General features: G+C 38.9%; 1 protein-coding gene across 4 annotated transcripts in view; it reads right to left on the bottom strand.

The window, feature by feature from the left end:
* Positions 1 to 14,615, bottom strand: part of fgfr2 (fibroblast growth factor receptor 2) — a 52,805-nt gene extending 38,190 nt beyond the window's left edge. For all 4 annotated transcript variants that reach the window (XM_066679985.1, XM_066679982.1, XM_066679986.1 and 1 more), the window contains exons 1-2: positions 14,107 to 14,615; positions 11,417 to 11,669 (exon numbers count right to left, since the gene is read on the bottom strand). In XM_066679985.1, coding sequence (XP_066536082.1) covers positions 11,417 to 11,597 — 181 coding nt within the window. In that variant the 5' untranslated portion in view covers positions 11,598 to 11,669; positions 14,107 to 14,615. The remainder of the gene's footprint in view (positions 1 to 11,416; positions 11,670 to 14,106) is intronic.
* Between the last annotated feature and the right edge of the window lie 9,624 nt (positions 14,616 to 24,239).

Raw genomic sequence — 24,239 nt, 5'->3', positions numbered from 1 at the left:
GTCCATCATGGAATTTGACCATATCTACTCTACAACCTGCCATTAACAAACTAATACATTTACATTTTTTACATTTATGCATTTGCCAGACGCTTTTATCCAAAGCGCAAAAATAGCATTATGATAATATAAATACATAATATACTAGTTCCAGAAAGGTTGGGACACTGTGCAAAATAAATAAAAACACAATGCAATGATGTGCAATAAATGGAAAATCCCCATATATTTTGAAAAACATTTAAAGTATTTAATTAATTGGCACGTAATTGCATTTTCTTTAATCAACTTTATGCACAGTGCCTCAAATTTTCTGGAAATGTGGTTTGTATTTTAAAGTCCATATCTGGAACTTCTTCTGATTGTTTGTTTTCAGTGACCAACTTGATTATACTTCATAAAAGAGTCAAACTCCATGTGAGAATTGTCAAATAGCTCAAAAATTTCATTTATCAATACAATATTCTCATACTTAATATATATAAATTCTGAGAAAATGTTCCCACCGCTAAATGAACATGGCTGTCAGGAGACTCCATGTTTAAGTTTGTTTTCAGGAAAAATGGACACTAAGTTTTACCAAAGATGAAAGAGACCGTCCAGGCAGTGAAAAGAGCAAAAGCCAACATCAGTCTTTGATTTGGGGTGATTTAATGCATACAGCATAATATATAAAAGTATCATTGATTAGGAAGTGTATATTGGGATATCTGAGAGAGATTTGCTGCCAAAGGGTTCATTCACTGAGAAAATATCAGGCATCTTCTGCATTTGCTACAACAGCATGGCTTCATAGTCAGTTGTATATGCTTGACTGGACCGTCTGCAGTCCAGTTCTGTGTCTTATGGGGCATCATGAAGAGGAGAATCAGACAATGAGGCAACTCCTGTTATCCTGACTTCCCAATTGTGTACTTAAAAGGGAAGTTGATTTAACAGTGATAAACATGCATCTGGCCCTGGTCTTTTGTGGTGTGCTGCAGCTATCAAATCTAAAATTGTTTGCAGAACACAATCAAGTTGGTCAGTAAAAACGTTTGTAAGTCAAGAGAATGTACAATTTACAGGCTCTAGTTTGTATTGCATTTTTTATCCTACATATTCTGGATGAGTAAGTTAATGAAAAATAAAAGAAGCAAATCATAGTGCTCTTTTTCAACAAGAGAAGCACGTGTAAGCAAAGCAAAATAAATAAATAAATAAATAAAAATACAAAAAAAAAACACCCCACACATTCACCAAGCAAAGCTTTAAGGAAGAGCTGCTGGAAAGTTAAGAAGACACTCTGTCTTTGCCTGCATTTATAACTCAGAGGAAGGCCACTGTTTCACATCGGTTCAGTTCTATTCATGTTTTGGGCTGTGGTTCACATTACTCAGTGATCTACTTTCTGCATTGTGGGAAGGTGTGTCACACAGAAACTGCAGTTAAACTCTAGTCTGGGTGCACGCTGGCATATTTCAGATGAGCAATAAACCTCAGTACTCCAGCATGCTCCCTGTCATCTCCAAAGTGTTTGGCATTTTTGAGTACACTTTGGAGAGGAGTTTAAAGAGAAAGCAATCTGCTTGATACTGCATGAGAAACCCCCACACAGATATCTGTTTTCTTGCCAATTACCATAGTCAGATGATTAAAAGCAGGGTACAGAAATCCAACACAAACTGCGCTGTCTAAAACATGGATTGGAATGGGCTCTCATCCCCTAAAAATGTGGAAAGACTAACTACATTTACTGCATATAGGGCTGGACGATTCAAGCAAAATTTATATCTCAATATATTTCATAATTTTGCTTGATACGATACAATTCCAAAATCTACATGAACAATATAAAAAGCCACAAAAAAAACAAGAAACATGACATCACCGTAGGAGGTGGGTGATATGGCCCTTAAAGAATATCACAATATTTCAGGGTGTTTTGCCTATAGCAATATTCTTGGCATTATGACAAAACACTGAAAAATACTTGTATTAATTAAAAAACAAAATCAATGTTATATTAATATGAATTATATTAAATTAAATATAAGAGTTCTTTCACTTCTAACATAATAACAACATTGTTTAACTGCACATAATTGTCTGATATATTATAAACAAACCACCTCCACAAGCCACTCAACTTTTTTTGGAACAAATTCCTCCACCTCAGAGCCACTTTCCACCATACGTCAGTGGCTAAGTGATTAATGTAAAGAACATATGAAGTACTATGGGTAGCTGCATGACATCATTACGTAAACAATTCTGAATATCACTAATATCACGATATTGATTTTTTTATTGTTTAAAAAATTATGACGATATTACTGCAAACAATATGGCACAGCCCTGCATCACTGTTATAAATAAACCTCTCTGCTTTGTCAATAATAGTTGTTAAACTAAACTTGAGCAATAATCTGAGAGCAGCGCCCTGTAATGAAACTCAGTCTGTGTGAGATGCTACAAATATTTTATATTTGAATATAGAAAATGTGTTAAGAAAAAAAAATAATTGTTTTTGATTCATTTTATTTTATGATATATATTGATACTGAATTTATGTCCAGCCTTAACTGCATATGAAAAATTTATGTATGCTTGTATACTTAAGTGCATTTCTGAAGACTAATTTCAATGGATTTCCAGGTGAAAAATGAATCAACTTGCAACAATGACGCCCACAGTATGGAAAAAGCCTGGGAGAACATGCCTGCTACTTAGAGGAAGCAATAATTAGAGGTGCAGAGCACTCACAACCATTCCTAAATTTTAACACACATCTTATGTCTCACATTCCTGGCCTATTGTGTGTGTGCCACAGCCGCTGCATAGGAAGGGAATTGCCAGTTCATCTAGTCCCAGGGCTCAAGGGGCTGGGAGCGTGTGCGCTGAACTGTCCCCTCAGGGCACAGGCACACTGCCCCACACAGGTACAGTTCCTGTATTGTTACTACCCACCCCCAACCTACTTTCTTTCGCTCCGGAAATAATTAAGTCCATTTTATTTAAGCTCTCTGTTTAAACTGTGTGGTCTAAAGGCAGGTGATTGATGGGAACTGTATTCACTGCCTTATGTTTCCGGAGGCCTCTGTTTGGCGTGCTGTTAGTTAACTGTTGTTGGCCCTGTGCTTCCTTCTATTGTCCGATCAAAGCCTAATCGGAAAGAGAGCAGTACAGATACACAAGGTCTGTTCAAACCAGAACTTCATGAGTAACTTGAGAAATGCTCATGGTGTTTAAAGAAGACTCAGATGGGCTTACAGCTGGCAAATTACAACAGCTAAATACCCCTGAGTGACTATTCTTATGCTATGGCATGTAGCTATGGTTGGAAAATAAACAGTTATCAGTAGGAAAGAGAACACTGTGCAGTTTAAAGGCTGAGGCAACAGGTCATTAAAAGCCAAAAAGAAATGCAGAAAAGTCAGAAAAGCAGTACACAGATGAGCTCTCCAAAGTGGTCAAACTGTTATGATGAGCCGATCCACATTTCTTTCGGTTTTGATCCGATTCCGATACACAACAGCTGATACAGATTCCCATAAAAGAGCTCTTTTTACTTTAATATTCTCATTATTGTTGTTGGTTTTTTGTTTAGGATTACATCACGAGGCTGAAATACGTCACACAGCACTTATTATAAAAGCAAAAAAGTATATACACAAAGGCATTCCAAAGGAATTTATTTATGTTATACTTCTAATCCTGTTGCATTCTCCTACACACCAACTTGCAGACTATTGGCAAGTTTAACCTTGACAATAACACCCATGTCCTCACATTTATCACCTTGTTGTCATGTCATTACTATTGTATTTTCTGGATGGCAGATTATACCTGGGCTCAAAGTGCTCCAAAAGGCAGGGAAATCACACATTTTCCACTACAGATCATCAAGTATAATGAAGTTGAGCGACTTTTCTGTAGCCCCTTTAGCCTTTGGGTTGTCTACTGGAAGTTTATCCAGCTTCTGAAAGGCCTTAACAAGAGTCTGCTGCCTGGTGTCATCTCCCTGTCAATTAGGTTCTGCTACTCCTTCACATGAAACCTCTGCAGGTGCTTGATTAAAACTGATTTCCTTCCACCCCTGGGCACGCTGGTTTACACACATTACAGTAGCCGTCTTGCTTTTTGAAGTTTCCAGATTAAACCATAAACAAACAAATGACATTTCAGACAAAGCAACAGCTAAAATTAATGTTATTTGCTCACTCAATCACTGGCTGAAGTTGCTGCAGGTTTACTGTAAGATGTGTAATGGAATCTGGATTGGTGACGTGTCCCAATACATTACGTTGTGTTACGGAGTGTTCATGGTCCCGGACAAGTGAATGGTGTCAATCCCGATACAGACCATCTCTAACATAGTTCCCAAATTTATGGACATATTTCAATATAAAATTTTTAAACACTTGTTAAATGTTTCATTATACATTAATACAGCACCTGTCACTGACAGATGTTCATTACGCTCAATATTAAGGTTAGTTTAAAAATATTCATTTAGACAAAGCCAAGAGGTGATGTAAAGATTCTTGTACCTTCTTAGCAGTTTTTCTGTGGCTTATATGTTGTTCATATCAATATTGCAATCATAGTATCAACTGAAATTAAGAAATATAATTTGTAAGATATAGTTTGACCATATTGTCCAGCCCTATATCTTCATATTTGAATAATCCTTAGTTAAGAAAAGACTCATGTGAGGAACGCAGGTGTTTTATCTCATTGACATTTGATTCGATTTCTCCACCCAGCCACCAGCTGAGATCTCAGCAAGGCACAGAAAGGCCTTTTTAAACATTGTCCATTGCCTGTGTCTTCTCCCAGCTTTTGAGCTTGCCACATCTGTTCTTCGCCATCAACACCTCCTCCTATTTCTCTGTCACCCCTCACCCCTGCACTGTGACCCCAAGACCCCCTGACCCTGACACAGTCTGAACCCTCTTCAGTTTTCTGAATTCCTGATTCTTCACGGGAAATCAAGAACATGGCAGAAACGTCAGTACAGTTAAATGCATATTGCAAATGAAAGGCCCTCAGAATGAAATACATCGTGCAACTATCCCATAGCTGAAATATTCAGCAGGGTGGAATGGTAGCACATACCATTATGCTATATGAGCTTTCAGTGTTATGGCTCTTTTCAACTGCTGAGTAGTCTACTCAGCTTTTCCATTAGGCATACCTGGAAAGTGGTACCTGGAACGGCATAACTTTTAGTACCTGCTCACTTGTGGTTTTACGCCAGGGACTAAAACATGTGTAAACCTTGCAGAGCGCTGACTGGTCAGAGAGAATGTGCAGATAAAAATAGGACAGCACTTGTATAATATCCAGTATATTTATTCAACTCACAGGTAAGACATTAAGGCAGACACTTAGGCCTTCTTCAGATTCTTCTTCCTCCATAAAGAATTTAGCCATTTGTAAAATCTCCAAGCTACTGTAGCGATCACATTTGTTTTTATCTGACTGACAACCGCAGCTCCTAAAAACAATGTACCCCATGGAATTTTAAAGATTTAGAACCGTTTCTTGGATTGGTGTCCAGCAAGAGGTGGGTTGTGCAACAAGGAATGAAAACCTACACCAATTTGTCTGGATTAATACCCTGCTAAGCTATGTCCAGGTCCAAATACAACACACAACAAAATGCAACTAAACAAAGCTCATAGTTAACACTGCAGTTTCTGTAGTTCCTTAGCCTACAGTTCCCATTAATTTCATTTCCAGGGTGGGGGTTCTATCATAGCTTTCATAGTGGAAAACAAACCAGGTGCCAAGCAAAAATTATGGTTCTACAAGGATTCTTTATTAAAGGAAATGGTTCTATACAGATCCATGAACACTTTTGCATGACTAAATGGTTTTGGCATTGTGAAGAAGTTATACAGATTGTGGAAGAATGGTTCTGTATAGCACCTTTCTGAAAATGCCTCAATATGGCAACAAAAAGGTTCTTCTATTGTTATGATGTCAAGCTTTTACAACAGAAGAACAGTCTACTAAAAAGGTTCCAAATCTATATGAAGAACACCATCACAATGCAAAGACATCATTAATCTTGCAAAAGGTTATTCTAGTGTTTAGGGTTCAATACAGAACTAAATTCTTTACTAAGGAACATTTGTACGACCATCATTTTTAAGTGCGTACCAGATACCAAAGAGCGAGAAGAGCCGAGCAGATTCAAGCACACTAGGTACCATGCAGTGGACAAGCCCTATTATTTGCTCTTCTCAGGCAACAAATAATTCAATATTCTCCCAAAACACAACACAGTCCAATTCTCACAATCATCTGTCTACAGGCCGATGTATGTGTGATTGAGACCATGACAGACATGGCTCATATGAGGGAAACTGTCAAATTCAAGTTCTGAGAACATATCATGTAGACACTTTCTCACTCCGTCTCTGTTCCAGTAAATCCATTCCCACATCACAGCAACACTGGGGATACTGCAGCCATTACTTTCACAAGGCTGTCACAGGAGTGTTTCCTTGAAAGCATACACACCTATTCACACACTCACACTGCGCAAGCAATACTACCGCCTTCCCCTCCCTACTCCAGTTCCCCTTTCCCTTCTTTCCATCTCCTCCTTTCTTGTTTCCCTGGCCTTTCTTTCTCCTATAGGCCACAGAGATTGTAAGGCTCTTCCTCTGCCTCTCCTTTTCTTCCCCTTTCCTTCATTCTAATCTCTGACGCCTTTCAAATTGTAATTCCTGCCGGCTTTATCGTCATGACAATGGCATACCCAGCCAAAGGGCACAAATCTCTCAGGGGCGCCCACGGCAACCGTCGGACAGACAATAATCTGGGCCCCATTGGCCAGATTTCCCTCCAAAACTGCTCAGAGCCGGATAAACATTGCAACTTTGGCGGAAGTGAGTTTGAGGTGGCTCATGTTCACACCTCAGTTGAACAAAAACTGTTGTATTTTACTTATCAATATATAAAAAGGTAAAATATCCTCACATTTTCCCCTCCTGAAAGAGCAACTCCTCCCATTCTTTTTATAGAATGTCTGAACTGATCTGACACTTTAAAAATACCCACAATTAAAGGCAACATCTAAGAGTGTTGGGAACTGCTGTTCTCTTGTTTGTTTACATTCAGAAGTTGTGCATCTTTTAAGGTGAAACAGTATGTTTGAGATATAAAAAAAAGAAAAAAAAACTGTTGTTTGTACATAGCTGAAATGTAAGTGTTTAATTCAGTTTTTAAATTAAGTTTCAAGCATCTCAGAAACTCATTTGTGAATTGAGTTGTTTAGTTTTGTAGCACTTTCGTCCTGTACTTGCTTTCATGCAGTTAGTTCTCCCCCAAATTTACATTTAGTTCCACCTTATTTAATAACTACAGCAAAAATAAGTAAATATTTCCCACCTATGGATTACAAATAGAGCAATATCCTCATCTCTGTTCATCCTTTTCCACTATTGAAGGACTATTTTTTTTCTAATTTGTTTTTACTAAAATCCTGAATGTCACCGTTTTAAGCATTTGCTAGTCATGGAAGATCAACTCATTTTTATGGGACCTTATCAGCCAGGTGTCACATAGAGCTCAGTAACACATTGATACTAATTCAAACAGAGGAAGGATCATGGGTGGCACCATAAAAGTACACTGCTGATTAAAACAGCGGCACACACAACCACCAAGGAGCCATGGAACACAATTAGTCCTCAGTTTGCTTAATGGAATATTGTGACCTCACATTCTGAGGCATTCAGCAATAAATGGGTGTGAATGGACATTTTTACAGCAATGGTGTAGTGTAATTATCATCTAACCAGTTACTCTCACCCTCCCATCACCACCATATGACACACTGCGTGGTCCTTCTAAAACTAAAGCACTGTGCAGAGAATCTGCAGCCTGGAGAGTCTTGCGTGTCTTGTCGCCAAGCATTCCTCCCCACAGTACTGGTGTTACAGGTTTTGGGCATTCTCAATTTCAAGAAGAGTGTTTATGTTCCATGGAGGGGAGGAGTGCATGACAGACCTGCAGGGGTAGAAGAGAAAAGGGACGGTTGAAGAAAAGAAACGAATGAGTTTGAAGAGAAAATCTGAGGAAAGTCTGGAAAGACTGCAGGAAGAGCAGGGAGGGGAAAAAAGTAACTTGGATCTCCAGCCAAAGTTTTAAACCAAATCAAAGCATGTTTGAATTTGTCTCGTCCTTTCCGAAGGGACAAGACAAACAGACACTGAAGAACTAAAACAGCCACTCCAATTACAATAAATACCTCAGCGAATCCAAATAACAATGATTTGAGCTGAGCCAGTGTGGTCCCCAAATTGTTCCAGTTCTGGACCAACTTTGGCAAGAGACTTCGGTTCCAACCACAAACCTCCAGAACAACCAGGGTAATAAAAAAAATTAAATACTGTGGAGTTTTGACTCTAACCTTAAGATTTACATTTTACCACTCTCAATTTCCAACACCTCCACTCTGTACTTTTCATCCATTCTCTTCCAGTGAGTAATACAGGATTCTGATCACATTTCCTATTTTCAGCACATGTCTTAAAACACACATGTTCCTGGGGCTCCCTCTAATCTAATTTTTTAAAGGTACTGTATTGAAATCCATTTGGGGTTGGGGGGGGGGTGACAGTGTTCCTTACCCTCCTCTAACAGACACACAGTGCAGTTTCTGCTGGGCTGAGCCCAGAGTAGCAACAATAGGTTTCCTTTCTATTCTCCCTATCACAGGTGAGAGGAGCCTCACAATGATTATGAAGCTGTAATTTTAAAGTAAAATATATTAAGTAGGGAAAGACTGGCACCCCCTCCAGGGTGTGTTCCTGCCTTGTGCCCAGTGATTCCAGGTATGTTCTGGATCCACAGTGACCCTGAATTGGATAAGGCGTTGCAGACAATGAATGAATGAATGAATATCAAGTAGGGTTCCTTTAACATTAAAAAAAATATGAATAAATAAAATTAAAGGACAAAAAGGCTTTACCTCCAAAAAATATATATAATATTTAAAAAATATATATTAAAAAACATAAAAATGTTGTATATATATTTGATCTAAGCTTCATGTGGCATGCAATGACCACTTAAGCGCAGCAGGCGGTTGGATGTGCACAAGGCCCAGCTTAAGTGAAATCGATGCCTGTTCATCTGGGCCCTGCAACCTCTTCTGTTACACCCTCACTGGGAAAACAAAGTAGCAGGAGTCCTGACTGCTCCAAGAAGGTAGAGCTGATATGCTATCTCCAACAATTACCATTCACAGACACAGAACTTAGCCCCAGAGGGCATCAGCAGCAAAGGGGTGAGGGCTATTAAGCCATACCTCCAGGGACTAATTACTAGACTGAAAGGACAGCCAGTCTGTCTTTTTCCAAGCAGTGCAGGTGATTTTGCTGAGTTTGTTAATGTGACGAAAGAAAGGCATTCTACAGGTGAGGTTAACGCCCATTTTCCCTGCAGTGTGCACTCCTGTTTTCTCTTTTGAAACATTTAAGAACTGTTTTGGGAGATTTTAAATCAAATAATAATGTAATTGTTACATATAACACTCTGACACTACTTGAGCAGTAACAGTAACATATGGGAATAGATCTGGCTGTTGTGTTAGACTATTCCACCCTTCAGTAAAACTTCTTGGCCTATCCCTAACACATGACTACTCACTCCAGCCACTTAATCCTCCATCACATGGTCCACCACCATCTCCCTTCATATGATGAGAGAAAAGAAGTGTAAATCTTCTTAAAAAGTCAGTTTGAGGAGTTTTTTTTAACACAATGCTGGTTTAAGGTATCATGCAATATACAGGATTAATTACAGCTGTAAGAATAAGAACGCACACAACAAGAACAGCCCTGCTGTGCATGGTGTTCTTTCAAACTTAAGGGCAAAAGGTTATTTGGATAGATAGGCTGGTGGGGGGTAGTGTTCATCCTAAAAAAGAATGTGTCAGACCCCCTTATAATTAACATAATGATTAAAGCCTCAGGAATTAAAACAGACTCATCTAGCAGAAAAGCCTAAACTGCATACTAGTCAGGACTCACTGGTGAGAATGAACTCTGACAGCAAATCTGAAGGCAGAAGAAAAAAAAAAAAAAACTACTTCATTTAAACATGGCCTAAAAAAACATAAGCCAAATTCTGTTCCAACAGCATTTGGTGGGCAGGGAAGTCTTTTACAGGCTTTAGAATGAAGATGAAGGCAGACCACATCCCTTTTTTTTTTGGTAAATCAAATATGAAAACACTCTTGTTTCAATTTCAAGTCTTTTTGAGTGCAAGTGTGGTTTATTTTCTTCCCAAACAAACCAAAATCTGCTTGGGCGGTGAGTGCATGCCTGTTAGCAGGTATGTGTGTGGTCCACAGCTCAAAACTACATTAAACTCAGACAGTTGGAGACGGAGAAAATAAGAGAAACACGTCACAAGTGGAACCACAAAAGAAAAGAAAAAAACCCAGAATATTCCTCAGACAATTCAAGTCTTGCAAAAGGGGCACTATAAAGAAAACAGCACTTCTGTAACTACATTTCAGAGTTTGATATAAGTGCCCCGTGTGAGACATGATAGCATTTAGCAATATTTAAGACTAAGCACTCATACAAACTTCAGCCAAACTCTCCATTTTAAATGTAAGCCCCTATCTAAAGCTTTTCTCACAGATACAAGAGAACTAACTGATTTTCCAGCAACAAAAAAAATCCACTATCTTTGAAAAAATGCTGGCAAAAATGTATAATATCCAATGCAGTTTACAAATAAGGCATTGTGCTTTTGTCTCTGCCTCAAGCTGTTCTGGTAAGCGAAGTTTCCCTCCACCTCATTTCTTCTTTCCCAACACTTACCCCAATAAAAAACAAAATAGCTTTACTCCTAAAAACAGCCAAAAGAGAGCTGTTTTGAAGAGGGCATTAGCAGAAAACTAGTATACATTTTACTTGTCACCAGAGCAATTACTCCATTCTTATATTGTTTAAGAGTAAATTATCTTGTGTTATTAAACCTTCTGATTTACTTAAACATCAATGTCCTGTTGTAACAACAACAGAGTGCTGATCGATAACTTTTTAATATCCAAATCGCTGTTTAAGGACGGCAGTTATCAAATCACCACTGCTAGTTTTAATAAAGCCTATGATATAAATTTTAAATAAAAGTATATATCCTAATAATCCAGAGCATGTAAACTGCCTGCAGATGAGTTAAGCCAATCAGAAGGAACAAAACATCCATGTGAAGTATACACAACAACCCCATCTAACTGGCGCACTTTGTTCAACATTCAAGCTTCAAGCCAGAAAAGGTGGATACATCTGTCTTGGCCAAACCAATAGATATGATTTAAAACACAGACACAATACTGCCCAGATTGCGCAAACACTAAAGTAAAGTGGTTGCCCTCTCTTCATCTCTCCAGATAACTCACCTTCGGCGAGCACAGCCTCCTCTTCTTCGCCGGCCACAACGGGTGGCCGTGCCAGAGATGCTGTTGCCAGGGTCAACAGCAAGAGCGCACCCACCAGCCATGGCCAGGCGGACATCCCGTCAGCGGCAGCCGTGCTTCCCCATCCCCCTTGCCTCGACCTCCCCCTGGACACTGATCCCATCTGAGGAGCTCCACCCAACCATGAACTTCAGGCTGTCCCAGCCTGTCACTCACAGGAATTCCCTCCAATCACCTGAGGCAGAAAGAAACAAGGGGTCTGGTCATGAAAGTGTGAGAGGAGAGTGGGCAGGGAGTTGGCAAGGTGTGAGTAAAGTCAAGTGATATGACAAAAAAAGTGAGTTGGAAAAATAAGATAACAGACTCCATGTAATTTATATGTGATTAGCAAAGCACCAAAAAACAAAAATCTGGATAAATCATTATCATTTAAATCACACTATCAACAAATGTAGGTGTGTATCTGAGAGCCAGAATGACAAAAAGCTACCACACTTCAAAATGCTGTCAAACAAGACTTACCACAAAAACATACCAAAGCTCTGTTACTATAGAGCAGTCCTAAAGTCTTACACCCACACACGTATTTAAAAAAAAAAAAAAAAAAAAACAACGCTACTGTAGAGTGAAACAGTTGATTTAATATCAGTGCTCCTGACCTTTTTTTTTTTTTTAAGTCAGTCTAATGACAAAGAATATATTATAAAAGACATGAAAATGAAACCAAACAAAAAAAAAATTCTTCATAGATGTATAAATTTTAAATATTAATCCATAATTTTCACCTCGGTTGTGCATACTGACCTGTTTTGCATTATAGCAATTACTCCAACTTAATTCATGATTCTTACAGAAATCACATAAAATGTCTATAGTACAATTTTTTATTATTATAAAAAGCTGTCAGTTTATGTCAGTTCACCAACAGAAGCTTAACCCCATTATTAACACTCATAATCCTACTGGTCTCAGTACTTCTGTAGTTTCAACTTTGATCTATATTTTAGAATCCATTTAAAATCTGAATGCCAAATGTTAGTCCACTCACAGAAGCATAACATAGCGATAATAGTAATTATTCAACCTATTTTTAAACCCAATGAAAAGCCAACTAATACTACAGTTATCAGCTCACCAACTGCACTGCAGTCAGTGCAATCCATTTAAACACTTGAGCTCAAAATCTGACAAGATTCACATGAAGCCCACTAACACTGATATTTCTTCTGGGCTCAGTGCAGCCCATTTGATTTATTTTTTTCAATTTCACTTGAAATTTAAACCCATAGCTACCTTACTATTACTAATTACTCATCAAGTTCAGCAACTAAAGCACACTATAAATGACCATTCTCCAGTGAACTTGTAGTTCTTCTTAACTCGGTTAAGTTTATTCGAAATCCTTGTTAATTTGACATGGTTGGTTGGTAATAATCCGATTTTTGCTAATGTCGGTTCACCATAAGAAGCGTTAGGCGCTTAGCAACCAACAAAACGCGGCTGAATTTTGTGCGTGTTTAAGATTACAGCTAGGTCTTTATTAAGAATAAATGTGGGCACAGCGGAGCTAAAGCCTCAGAAACTGCCAGAATGAGCGGTAAATCTGAGGCTGAGAAGAGTCGCTGGGCTCTGAGCCACAGTTTGCAGCTGCGGCTGGAATCCGCGTCCTGGAGCCGCGCGCCGTGAACCGGTGTAAGTAGTTTTCCTCAGGGCTTCGGAGAGAAGGCTATCTAGAACCTTCTCCCTTGTTATTCTAGGTCACGAATATGAAATATTTAAGAGCTTATATCATTATATTTGCAGTTTAAAGTAAACAGTTGGTTCTTTCGACACTTGTTCCGTGAGACGTATCTCTCGAAACTTACTGATAATGTATTAAAAAGAGATCTCGCTAAAGCCGTGTCCCGCATTCCTGCACAGAGGTGGAGAAGAGCTGGTGTTACACCAGGCGCTAAATCTAACTCATCCACCACCACCATCATCATCATCACCAAAAACATCAGTGGCCCTTTTCATTCCAATGAATCTCGCACAGCAACCCTGGGCGCTACTAGAGATTTACGACCCCGTTTCAATGAAAACAATGCGGTTTGATGTCCGCAAATGAGCTAATCTCTTTAACGAAGCGATTTACATCTCTCCTCTAATGGGGAGTCTACTTACAAGCAAAATGCCCATAAGATCTGGCCGTTTTGACGGATATGGCAGCTGTAAACTAACGAAATTCTGATAAGGTTTCTTCTTAAATTACACTTTAAAACCTTATCTCACGCAACCCTAAATTATTTGGCACTCTTAAAATTGTTCTTTTTTATCTCTTTCGCAAATAAATATTAACCAGATATAACTCAAACCCAAACACATTATTGCACGACTTTGCCATTTCATTAAAACACAGTTAACATTTAGCACTGATTAAATTTTAGTTAATGCATTGTTTTCAACGGATTAAAATGTAACACTATGTCCAACAAAATGTAAGTGTATACGTAAATTTATAAGCAGTCATTTCAAAACGTTTTTTCCCCTAAAAGTGCTGTTTAGCAGTTTTATAAAACTGCTTAAAACAATCTTAACAAACTAAATGAAGAGCATTTTTTAAGTTTGCATCACAATGTTTCAATTACTTTGCATAGCCTCTCTGCTCAGAGTTTTATGGCCCAAAAACTCACCGCTATGGAGAGGAGAGCTGAGGATCCCGATCCGCATAAACACTGCAGACAGGCGGGGGCATATGGGCAGATCAACTCTCCGCAAATCACCTACTTCTCCCTCTGCAGTCCAAAAACACACTTCACCAAACTGCGAAATCTTTTCGCTATTCCAAAATCACTGCAAATACGATCCTTCACAAGCGTTGCATCGCTACAATGCACTTCTCCTTTAAAATCCGCAAAACCCCGTCCACTGGGGCTCGAAAACACTCTTCTCTGGTCGTTACTTCCCTGCAGTTAGTCCTCTCTTCTTTAACTCCTCAAAAAAGCCAAAAAAACGACAACTTCCAAGAGTCTCCCGTTTCTAGACCGAAACGAGACGAAATGTTTCAGCGACTGAAGAATGAAAAGCTCGCTCGTGTCCACATACTGTCACACACACGCCAACAAACACACACGGCACCAGAGACGAGCTCTCCTCACGGATCCTGCTTCTTTTCTCAGACGCTTTTGTCAGCTTTACGGCTTTTTCCTCCCCCTTCTCTCTCTCTCTCTCTCTCTCTCTCTCTCCAGCCCACTGAAGTAATGTCACCCCCCCTCGCTGAAACCCGAGCTGTTTCCCCGCTGAAGTTTGTAGTTTTCTCTCCTCTGCCAATGAAAGAGTGCAGACACTGAGCTCTGCTCGGCGCTGTTCACGTAGCAGACCTTCTACCAAAAAAAAAAAAAAAAAACAGAGGAAGAGAGAAAAAAACTTTTGGCTAACAAGTGGGTCTCCCTCCCCTTCTTTATCGTCCCCCGTCCTCGGGAACTTTCGAGCAGAGGGCCGCCTATCGGCCACATCTTAACCATACATAGGATAGACATAGGATCTCAAAAGCCTCCCTATTCAATATGTACACTGTCCACTGCACAGGACTCGTTGTATGGTTTCTACACCTGTGCACTAAATGCTAGCTGAACACGAACGCCGCCAAATTACATGTATACACACTTAGGCTGTAGAAGTCGCTATTTCATAAATTACATAGGGCACTACAAAGGGAGCATAGAGTCATTTGAGATTCAGCCTACATCTGAAACGGCGCGTTTATTCAACAAAAAGTTTCTTCTAATCCGACAAAAAAAAATAATAATAAATAAATAAATAAATAAACAATAATAATAATAATAATAAATAAAAATAAATCCACAAATCCTTAAAAGTAGGTGTAAATACACCTTCATTCAGTATGCCTATATGTTCAATTGTATTTTAATTTCCTATGTCCACTTATAGCATTTTACATGTAGCTCATATTAGCCCTGGATGTCTGAATTTGTCCATTTGATTCTGACTTTGGAACATGATCAGTTTTCTAGTGAATAAAAATATGGACACGTGAAAAAGGTAAATAAAAATTTATTTATGTTTATTTTCACTTAATAAGTAGCCATTGGGACATTTAAATCTGCTCAATCCAGTGTTTTAAAATAAAGTTTTTATAAAAGTCCATTTGGAATAAAAATATAACACTTTTAATTTTGCATAAACAAATTTAAAATTAGATGTCTAAAACTCCAAAAAGCTTGGGACAGTCATGTTTACCAGTAGGTTACATAATATTTCCCTTTAGTTTATATGAACACATGTTCATATATATATTCATGACATGCTAAGGAGACAGACAGGGTGGGCAGGCAAGTCCAGCACGTGCATTTTGTATCCATATCCACACTGTTGTAGCAAGTATACAATTTTCTTACTTAAGGGTGGCACTGTGGAACAGCAAGTAGTGTGGGATTCCTCCCATGGCCCAAAAACACACGGTAGGTGGATTGGAAACTCAAAAAAGAGTGCCAGTGAGTGTGTGTTGCCCTGCGAAGGACTGGCGCCCCCTCCATGTTGTTTTCCTGCCTTGCTCCACATGATTCCGGGTAGGCTCTGGACCCACCGTGACCCTGAACCGGATAAGCAGTTTACAGATTATTAATGAATGGAATGCTTATCCAGTTCAGACTGGAACTATTGAAGCTTATTCCAGTGGAGATTGGAAGTAAAAGATTTGTACATTTATCAATATGGGGGTTGGGCGGGTGGGGGTGAAAATATTCTGATCTGCAAAAGGGGGACACGGCAGAAACATTTTGGGAGCCACTGCCCTAAACTATAACAGATTTTGGATTTTGAAACTTTCACTGTTAAAGTATGAATGGTACAGAGACCTTGACTTTGTTTTCCTAAAAACATGCTGAAACGTGGAGTCATCTATCCACTACATAAACCTCCGCAACCTTTCAAACCAACTGAAATGAGCTTGTGCCAGGCAACTCTACAGTATTTCTACATAGCACTGATCTTTGGCTTTCTCCTTGCATAATACCATTTCAGGTTGTATTTCATGATACAGCTGGTAACATTTTTTATGTGACAACAGTTTGTTTTGCAGTGAAACCAAAACACTTTAGCTATATTTATAACAAGAGCTTGAGGGTGTCACTTGTAATGCAGTCTGAGGGCTGAAAGGTCACACTGATTCCAAAGAGGTTATCCAGCCCTGTCAGATTTCTTGAATCTTTTTATAATGTTATATACAGTAGGTGGTAACAAACATATATTCTTAGCAATCATATATATATATATATATATATATATATATATATATATATATATATATATATATATATATATATATATATATATATGTATATATATATATATATATATATATATTCGGACAGTTCTCTCATGACATTTGTTGATAAGCCATGATCCTTCTTTGCTTTCAAAGACTGAGGCTTTGCTGGATGCTCCATTTATACTTGGTGATTAGTTTTCCGCAGTGCTGAGCCCATTGCAGCCACACGGGTTCTATTCTCCCTGTTACCGGTAAGTGTAGCATTACAATGATTTTAAAGCTGTACCATCCATCCATCCATCCATCCATTATCTGTAACCGCTTATCCAATTTAGGGTCGCGGGGGGTCCAGAGCCTACCTGGAATCATTGGGCGCAAGGCGGGAATACACCCTGGAGGGGACGCCAGTCCTTCACAGGGCGATTCAATACTCAGATCTACCTAATATATCAAAATATAACATGCTTCAATAACAATTATTTAATTCTTTTTTTTTTGTGTTGTTTTTACATTATCAATATTTTTATACACATAAATTGCTCATCACTGACTGAAGTTCATTACACTGAGATTCTGGCAGTTCAATTCTAAATTAAGTTTAAAAATATAATAATGAAAAAGCCAAGAAATTTATGTTTGATGCTGATCTATGTATCTTGTTTGTTTTTGGACTGTTTTTAATATAAGTTTTGGCTATATCGTCCAGCCCTACTTAAGACTACACGGGTCCATTGGCTGTGACATGACCTGTCTCTCTTTTCTTCTTCTCCCTGTAGGCTTTGTGGCTCCCCTACAGGGCTTTCACAGTGTCTGAGCCTGGGAAGACTAGCATAAAAACAGTATAAATCAGGTTTGGACAGGCGACCGGGACGCTCCTGAAAGGCCTGTCCATCCCTTATATTTTTTTCACACCATCTAAACCTGTAGCTCTCCTCTTTTCATTCCTCAAACCCTCCAATTGCAAACCATGCTGTCACTTTTCTAGGGAGCTTCTGATGGCTTTACTGAGCAAGCTAGGGTGAGAAAATAGAAGGGGGGAAAGAAAGAAAATGAGAAAAAGAGATGGACGGCTCCATTGACACAGTACCCTCTCACTTTCTTTAACAGCCTTATTAGCTGGCCCGTTCTGAGTGAAAGTGGACGTTTCTTTTCTGCATGGGGATAAAAAAAGAGAAGGCGAGCAGGCAGGCTTTCTTAGACAGGGAGAATCAGAGAAGAATAAGGAGCCCAAGCATATTAGCCACCGCTCCCTCCTCTCTCAAACCCACTCTCTTCTACTTTTACAGAGAGGGGTGATGGGATTTTGGGGAGGAGGAGGCACCTTAAAACAGCCCTGTCCAATGGAAGAGACAGCTTTGAGAGAGAGAACGGAGCGCAGTAGGGGGCTCCCCCCTGTCTCTAATGTTTAGGGGTTATTGATCAATTTGCCCCCACCCTGGTGTAAAAGCTTGGAGATAAGGCCCCTTGAGGAAACCTGTAAGGTACTGGACTGTAAGTCTATATAGCCTGTGTTACATAAAATAAACCCCAGAGAAGGCTCATTTCCATCTTTATGCAGCAGTAATATGACTCTGTACAGCAAAATATCTACAGAATGGAATTAAAAAAAAGAACTTAGGGTTAAATTTAATTATGAACTTTACTCAAAGCTAATTTAATTCTACACTGAACAAAGTGATCCACTGAAGTTGCTTGATTCAAATGTGTTTATATTCACACATATATTGTTATATTTATATATTTCAGCAGTTTTTCTCAGTAAATAATAAACTGAAAAAACAGACTTGTGTTGATGTGATGTCCAAAATGAAAGAAATATTCTAAATAAGATTTTACTTACTTATTTTAGACATGTTCTTTTGTTCTCCTATTTCTAAAATGTGGGTGCTGGGAAACAGCCTTGTAACTCATCCTTGTCTTAGCTGAGCAATATTTACATATTTACATATTACAACTATATAAGTTTTTTTATGTAAAAACAAGTAGTTTATTTTTCTTATGACACAACTCAATATGAAATATTTCAGTGGTCAGTCAGTATAGTAGTCCTCCTTTTCACATTTTGTCTTCAGGACTACTTAGAGCAACACTAGGTATTATTTTTAATTAAAATGGTACAGCTTTGCTCCGGTTTCCTCCCACAGTCCAAAAACACACGTTGCAGGTGGATTGGCGACTCGAAAGTGTCCGTAGGTGTGAGTGTGTGAGTGAATGTGTGTGTGTCTGTGTTGCCCTGTGAAGGACTGGCGTCCCCTCCAGGGTGTATTCCCGCCTTGCGCCCGATGATTCCAGGTAGGCTCTGGACCCCCTGCGACCCTAAATTGGATAAGCGGTTACAGATAATGGATGGATGGATGAGTATTGAATCTCTGTATTTTGTAGTAAAATATAGTGTTGGGATTCCTCATTTATGTAGTGGAACCCATTTTTAGGTCCTGAGAATTTGGAATTGAGATTCGAGAGATGTTTGAATGCTTGATGGACATTCCTTACTCTTTATATAATTTATTCCTGTCCATCTGAAGAATCCACATTGTGTCAGCCTGATCTGGCCTCATCTATAAGCAAATGTAAGAAGTTTTATTGAATGATAAGCCAAATAAAAACATTTTGTTTTACCGTCATGTGTTGTTTGAGGCTCATTAAAGGGGTTCTACATACTTCAAATGTTTTTACAGCATATTACATTCATTAACACCCCACTACTTCATTAACATTTACTGTTTTGAACCAACTGATACCCATCTTAATATACCTTAATAAACAAGCCGAAGTCCTTTTTTTTTAACACAGCTATTGACCAACATTTTCCAGTGAAAACACCACAAACGCTTGTGGGCTAATAAATTTCAGCATTAGCCCAGCTGCATTATAACTGTGTAAAAGCAGGTTTAACAGTAATTAGGCCTCTTTGCTGTTTGGTTAATCTTTAGTATTTTGTGAGCTCATCAGTCTCCTTTCTCTCTACCTTTAGTGAGAGACAGAAGACCATTTGTCTTTCTTTCAAACCCTGACAGCAGTTTATGATTTATTCGGGGCATTTGTTTGGTCAGCTTTACTTTAAAAACAAAACCCATGAATTTGGCAGCTTAGACCAGTGTGCCTCTTCCTTCAGAGCAGTGTGAGAGAGAATAAAACAATGTGAGAGACTCCTGCATAGCTCTCATAGTTTCTCAGTTACAATGAATGAAATAAATTTGATTGCCCATAGGGATTACATTGAAATTGAACTTCTCAGTGAATATGATACAAATCACATTGTGCATGCCACCACTGTCCAAACAAACATGTATAAAACCTATATTTAAAGAACAAAAATCTTCATAACTTTCAGTGGAAGTTGATGTAAAAATATTTCCTTCCAAGTAAATTTGGAGCATTTCTATTTGTCAATTCATCATGAATTTTTTAATGTGAAGGACAGCTTCTGTGTTCGAATGATGTATCAAACTAAAAATCAATTTTCTTTGGAGAGACATGATATGCAATTTCTTGTAGTGTGGGCAGATGTTTTTAGTAAATTTGCATATTATGCTGGTTTTTAAGTAAACATCCACTAGTAATTTCTGCTCATCTCAGTACATAGTTACAATTTATTTGCTCAAGTTAACCAATTAGTATAAGCTCTAGAATGAGTTTTGTACAAAAACCTACAGCAAATTTTAATTCCCAATATATTAAACATTTCAAATAAATAGAAACTCTGCTCTACAATTAGCTGATGTCATACTGACAGTTGTTCCTTCTAGATTAAAATGAACAAAATGTAATTTGAACAGGAGTGTACAAACTATTGCATAAAACTGTATGAATAATTATGTTGTGTTTGTATTTATATTTATTCATATATTTTTGTTGTTTACTTACATTTCTAACTGGAAGCATGGTGGCACAACAGGTATTGCTGCTAACACAAAGCTCCAGGGTCTTGGGGTCCTGGGTTTGCTCCTCATCTCAGGTCACTGTATGTGAGAAGTTTGATGTGTTCATCGTGTCTGCATCGGTTTTCTCCCACATGCTGGTAGGTGGATTTGCTGTGTGAAACTGTCCACAGGTGAGAATGTATGAGTGACAGAGTAAATGGGTAGTGTGTGATGCCTTGCAATTGAGATGGAAGTGCCCTGTCCAGGCTGTGTTCCTGCTTTGTGCCCAACGATTCCAGATTTGAGAATATGGACCCATGATTCTGTGTCCAAGACTGTGAAAATATTGCAAAATAGGATTTTTGCTGGGAATTACTGGAAAACTCAGCAGTATCAGTCACTGTAATTGTTTGAATTCATTGCAAAGCTGTGTGTTTTTTCCAACTTACTATATACTATATATGAATGGCAGACTATGCTGAGGAAACTATGGTCAGAAGTGTTCCCCACTCATGGATTGGCCCTTTCAAAGAAGTGGTATTTCCCAGTAGCACTGTTTTATTACCAGCATTAGTGGTTGTGGCGGCGGTCTCACACTGCAGTAAATCGGGCATTATATATAGCTCTTCTTCCTGCTATAGCAAATAGACAATGGACCAAAATATTCCTACTACTGAGAGGGTTCCGTTTAATAATCTAAAATTTCACGTTAATTAATTTGTAGCCTCAGCCACAAACGCTCCACCCACATATTGGCAGAGAGTCTGATAATTCAGTACACTAACCTGGCCTCACTGTCAGAATTCAGGCAGTTGCATTCTGATTAGCTTTCTGTACATCTGCATATACGCACTTCTGTGTATTGTTTTGTACTGGACCTTATATTAGTCCAATGTGAATCGCTTCCTTCTACACATCATGCCAAAGTAGCAGACTTGTGATTGGTCAAATGTATTTTCCTGCAATAGTGTGAAATCATATGAAATAGTAGTAATCACCAACCACCACAACATAACCTCTACAGTGCAGTTCCCTAACTAGTCTGTGTTCTCCTTATCCAAAACCACAGACTAGACCTTTCAGCTGTTTCTGAAAACTCCTTCACAGCTGCCCTTATTTTCCGGCCCCTGATGCCGAACTGCACAAGCAGGGATGTGGCAGACTTGACTACAAATCTCCTATCGCCTATCTCCACCGGTCTAACATGTGCCTGCCATTCGCGTTCCCACACCTCAGCCACCATGTCTGCATACTTCTTCCCTTTAAATGCTTCGTCTACTACATCCTCAAATGGAACTGTTAACTCTATGAAATAAACTATCCGTTTACTTTCAGGGTACAGTACCTGTGTAGTTAATGCAACGAACTCTGGGGCCTGCAGTTTTTTCCTACGTCCACCAGCAATTTCCAATCTTATGCCTCACCCAATCTATCAAGATTCATAGCCTGTGCACTGTGCACACTCTCGAATATATTCCCCCTCAGGCACAAACCTAATCACTTTATTACTACAATCACTCGTCGACACATCTACCTCTAAGCGATTGCTGTCCAACAAACATGTTAAAACCTTTAGCACTTGATTATGTTTCCATGTACACCATCCCTACGAAAAACTAGCCTTACAAACTGATAGAATATGCTTCAGCATGCCAACCCCTATACATAATCTACAACTAGGGTCTTCACCTACCCACTGTCCAAGATTTTGTAGAGTTGGAAGGACATCATAAGTTGCTCCAAGCAAAAACTTAATACGACTTGCCTCCATTGCCCACAATTCTTGCCAAAGTGATCTTCCACTTCTCTAGATTCTCTCAGCGAAACTACTGGCCTTGTTTTACCTGTGATACTGCTGTTGTGCACTGTGCCTCCTCTTCCTGATTGCGAATAAATCTAGTCATCATTTGCCTTCTCTCTAGTGATGTGGCCTTACTAAACGCTTTACACAAATCACCTGACCTAAGGCCCGCTCTTCTGCATTGCATTTGGCCAATCACATCCCTTAGTTCTAATGAGCACCTGGCTATGTGCACTGCCACTTGTGGGTTACACATCCTTCCTGCTTTTGTGACTGGCACTGCTGCTTTTACCACTGCATCCTTTGATCCTGACAAAATCATCTCATGACTCACATTTGCGCATTTAAATTCTTCAACCAAACTTGAGTGGTAGCTCCAGTACCCCTCTCCCGTACCATGCCACACTACTTAAACACTGTGGCACCCATAGCCACTCCTTTATGGCCTTGTTCATAACCCTTTCCATCCTCTCTACTTCTGTGATCGAAATGTCATAAACTGTCAATGGTCATCTAATACAAGGCAGTAAGCCAAACTGCAGACACAACAATTTCAACTTCCCTGGAGTGTTTCATAATCTCCGCCCAATGCATTTTAACCAATCACATTGTAACCAATTATGTTCCTTCTGCCTATACGGTAACACTGCCTCCACAACCATTTTGAGTAGTGATTTTGCACACATGCAAATAAGCTAAGACCCCTAAAGGTTTCACCACTCTTTGGTTGAATATTAAACACTTAGTTATGAGAAAATGTTGAAAACATCAGTGAATTCCACCCAATACTAATTCTTTTTAATCCGAAGTGAAGAACTAAACCTAATAAATCATGATTATAAATAAATGGGTTTGAAGCATACAGTCTACATGCTTGTTGGGGCTTCTACCAGTGCTGTTGTGCAAGATGGAGTTTAGCACCTCAGGAGAAATTGTGAGGAAATATGTTTTGGGGGTTTTGTTGTTAAATTATTGCCTCTGTAAATGTGATGTGAATTAAGTACTTTCTGATATCACATAGTGATTTTGTTCTAGAGTAGGAATGCCCAAATATTTTGTCTAGGGGAGAGGGCTACTAGGTAATGCTTGCCTAGTGCCAAAGGTTGGCTTGAGGGGCATTGGGCTGTGGAACAGTGATTATCTTGTGTCTTGGAATAGTTCAGAGTGGCATTCATGAACCAGAACTAATCATCTAAAATCAATACCTGACTTTGCTAAAGTTATTGTGGCTACATGCCATCAGACCCTCACAAATATGTTACAAAAGCCACTGTAAAGCCTTCCCAGCAGAGTATAGACTTTCTAATGCAGCAAAAGGGAGGCAATCTGCAGCCTGTTGTGTGATTTACTTCCATCCTCCATTGGTTACATAGTACACATTCTGCAGTGCTGAGCTCCAAGTAGCAAGGACAGAGGCTCTATTCTCCACATTACAGGTCAATGAAACCTCTCAATGATTTTAAGCTGTAAAATAAAGGTAAAGAAATACTACCCAGTGTTCCTTTAAACCACCATAGTGTTGGAAATGACATTTCTCCCTCTGACTCCCAAAAGCACCAGAAGGGGTTCTTTTCTCATAATGAATATTTTCCAGGTTATAATTAAAACATCAGATGAGGATGAGTCACATCCTGTGCAGAATGTAAAACAAATGTGAAGCTGTATGTGTGTGTTCTTGTGTGAGTTTGGAATAGAATATATGCCCCAGGTTCTAATATGTAACCTGAACTTATAGTGCCAATATTATTTGGTGCAAAGTAAGAGAAGAAATAGTGGAGGGCCACACTCTAGATCAAGCCGCTGGTCATGAATTCAAGGGTAAGCTTAGTATGCTTTAGCTTAAGCAAAAGTTCAAGAGTAACATCTGAGAAG

The sequence above is a fragment of the Hoplias malabaricus genome, chromosome 8 (assembly GCF_029633855.1).
Source record: "Hoplias malabaricus isolate fHopMal1 chromosome 8, fHopMal1.hap1, whole genome shotgun sequence".
Classification (NCBI taxonomy): domain Eukaryota; kingdom Metazoa; phylum Chordata; class Actinopteri; order Characiformes; family Erythrinidae; genus Hoplias; species Hoplias malabaricus.
Note: the sequence above shows the minus strand (reverse complement) of the source record. Positions and strands in the feature narration are given on the sequence as shown.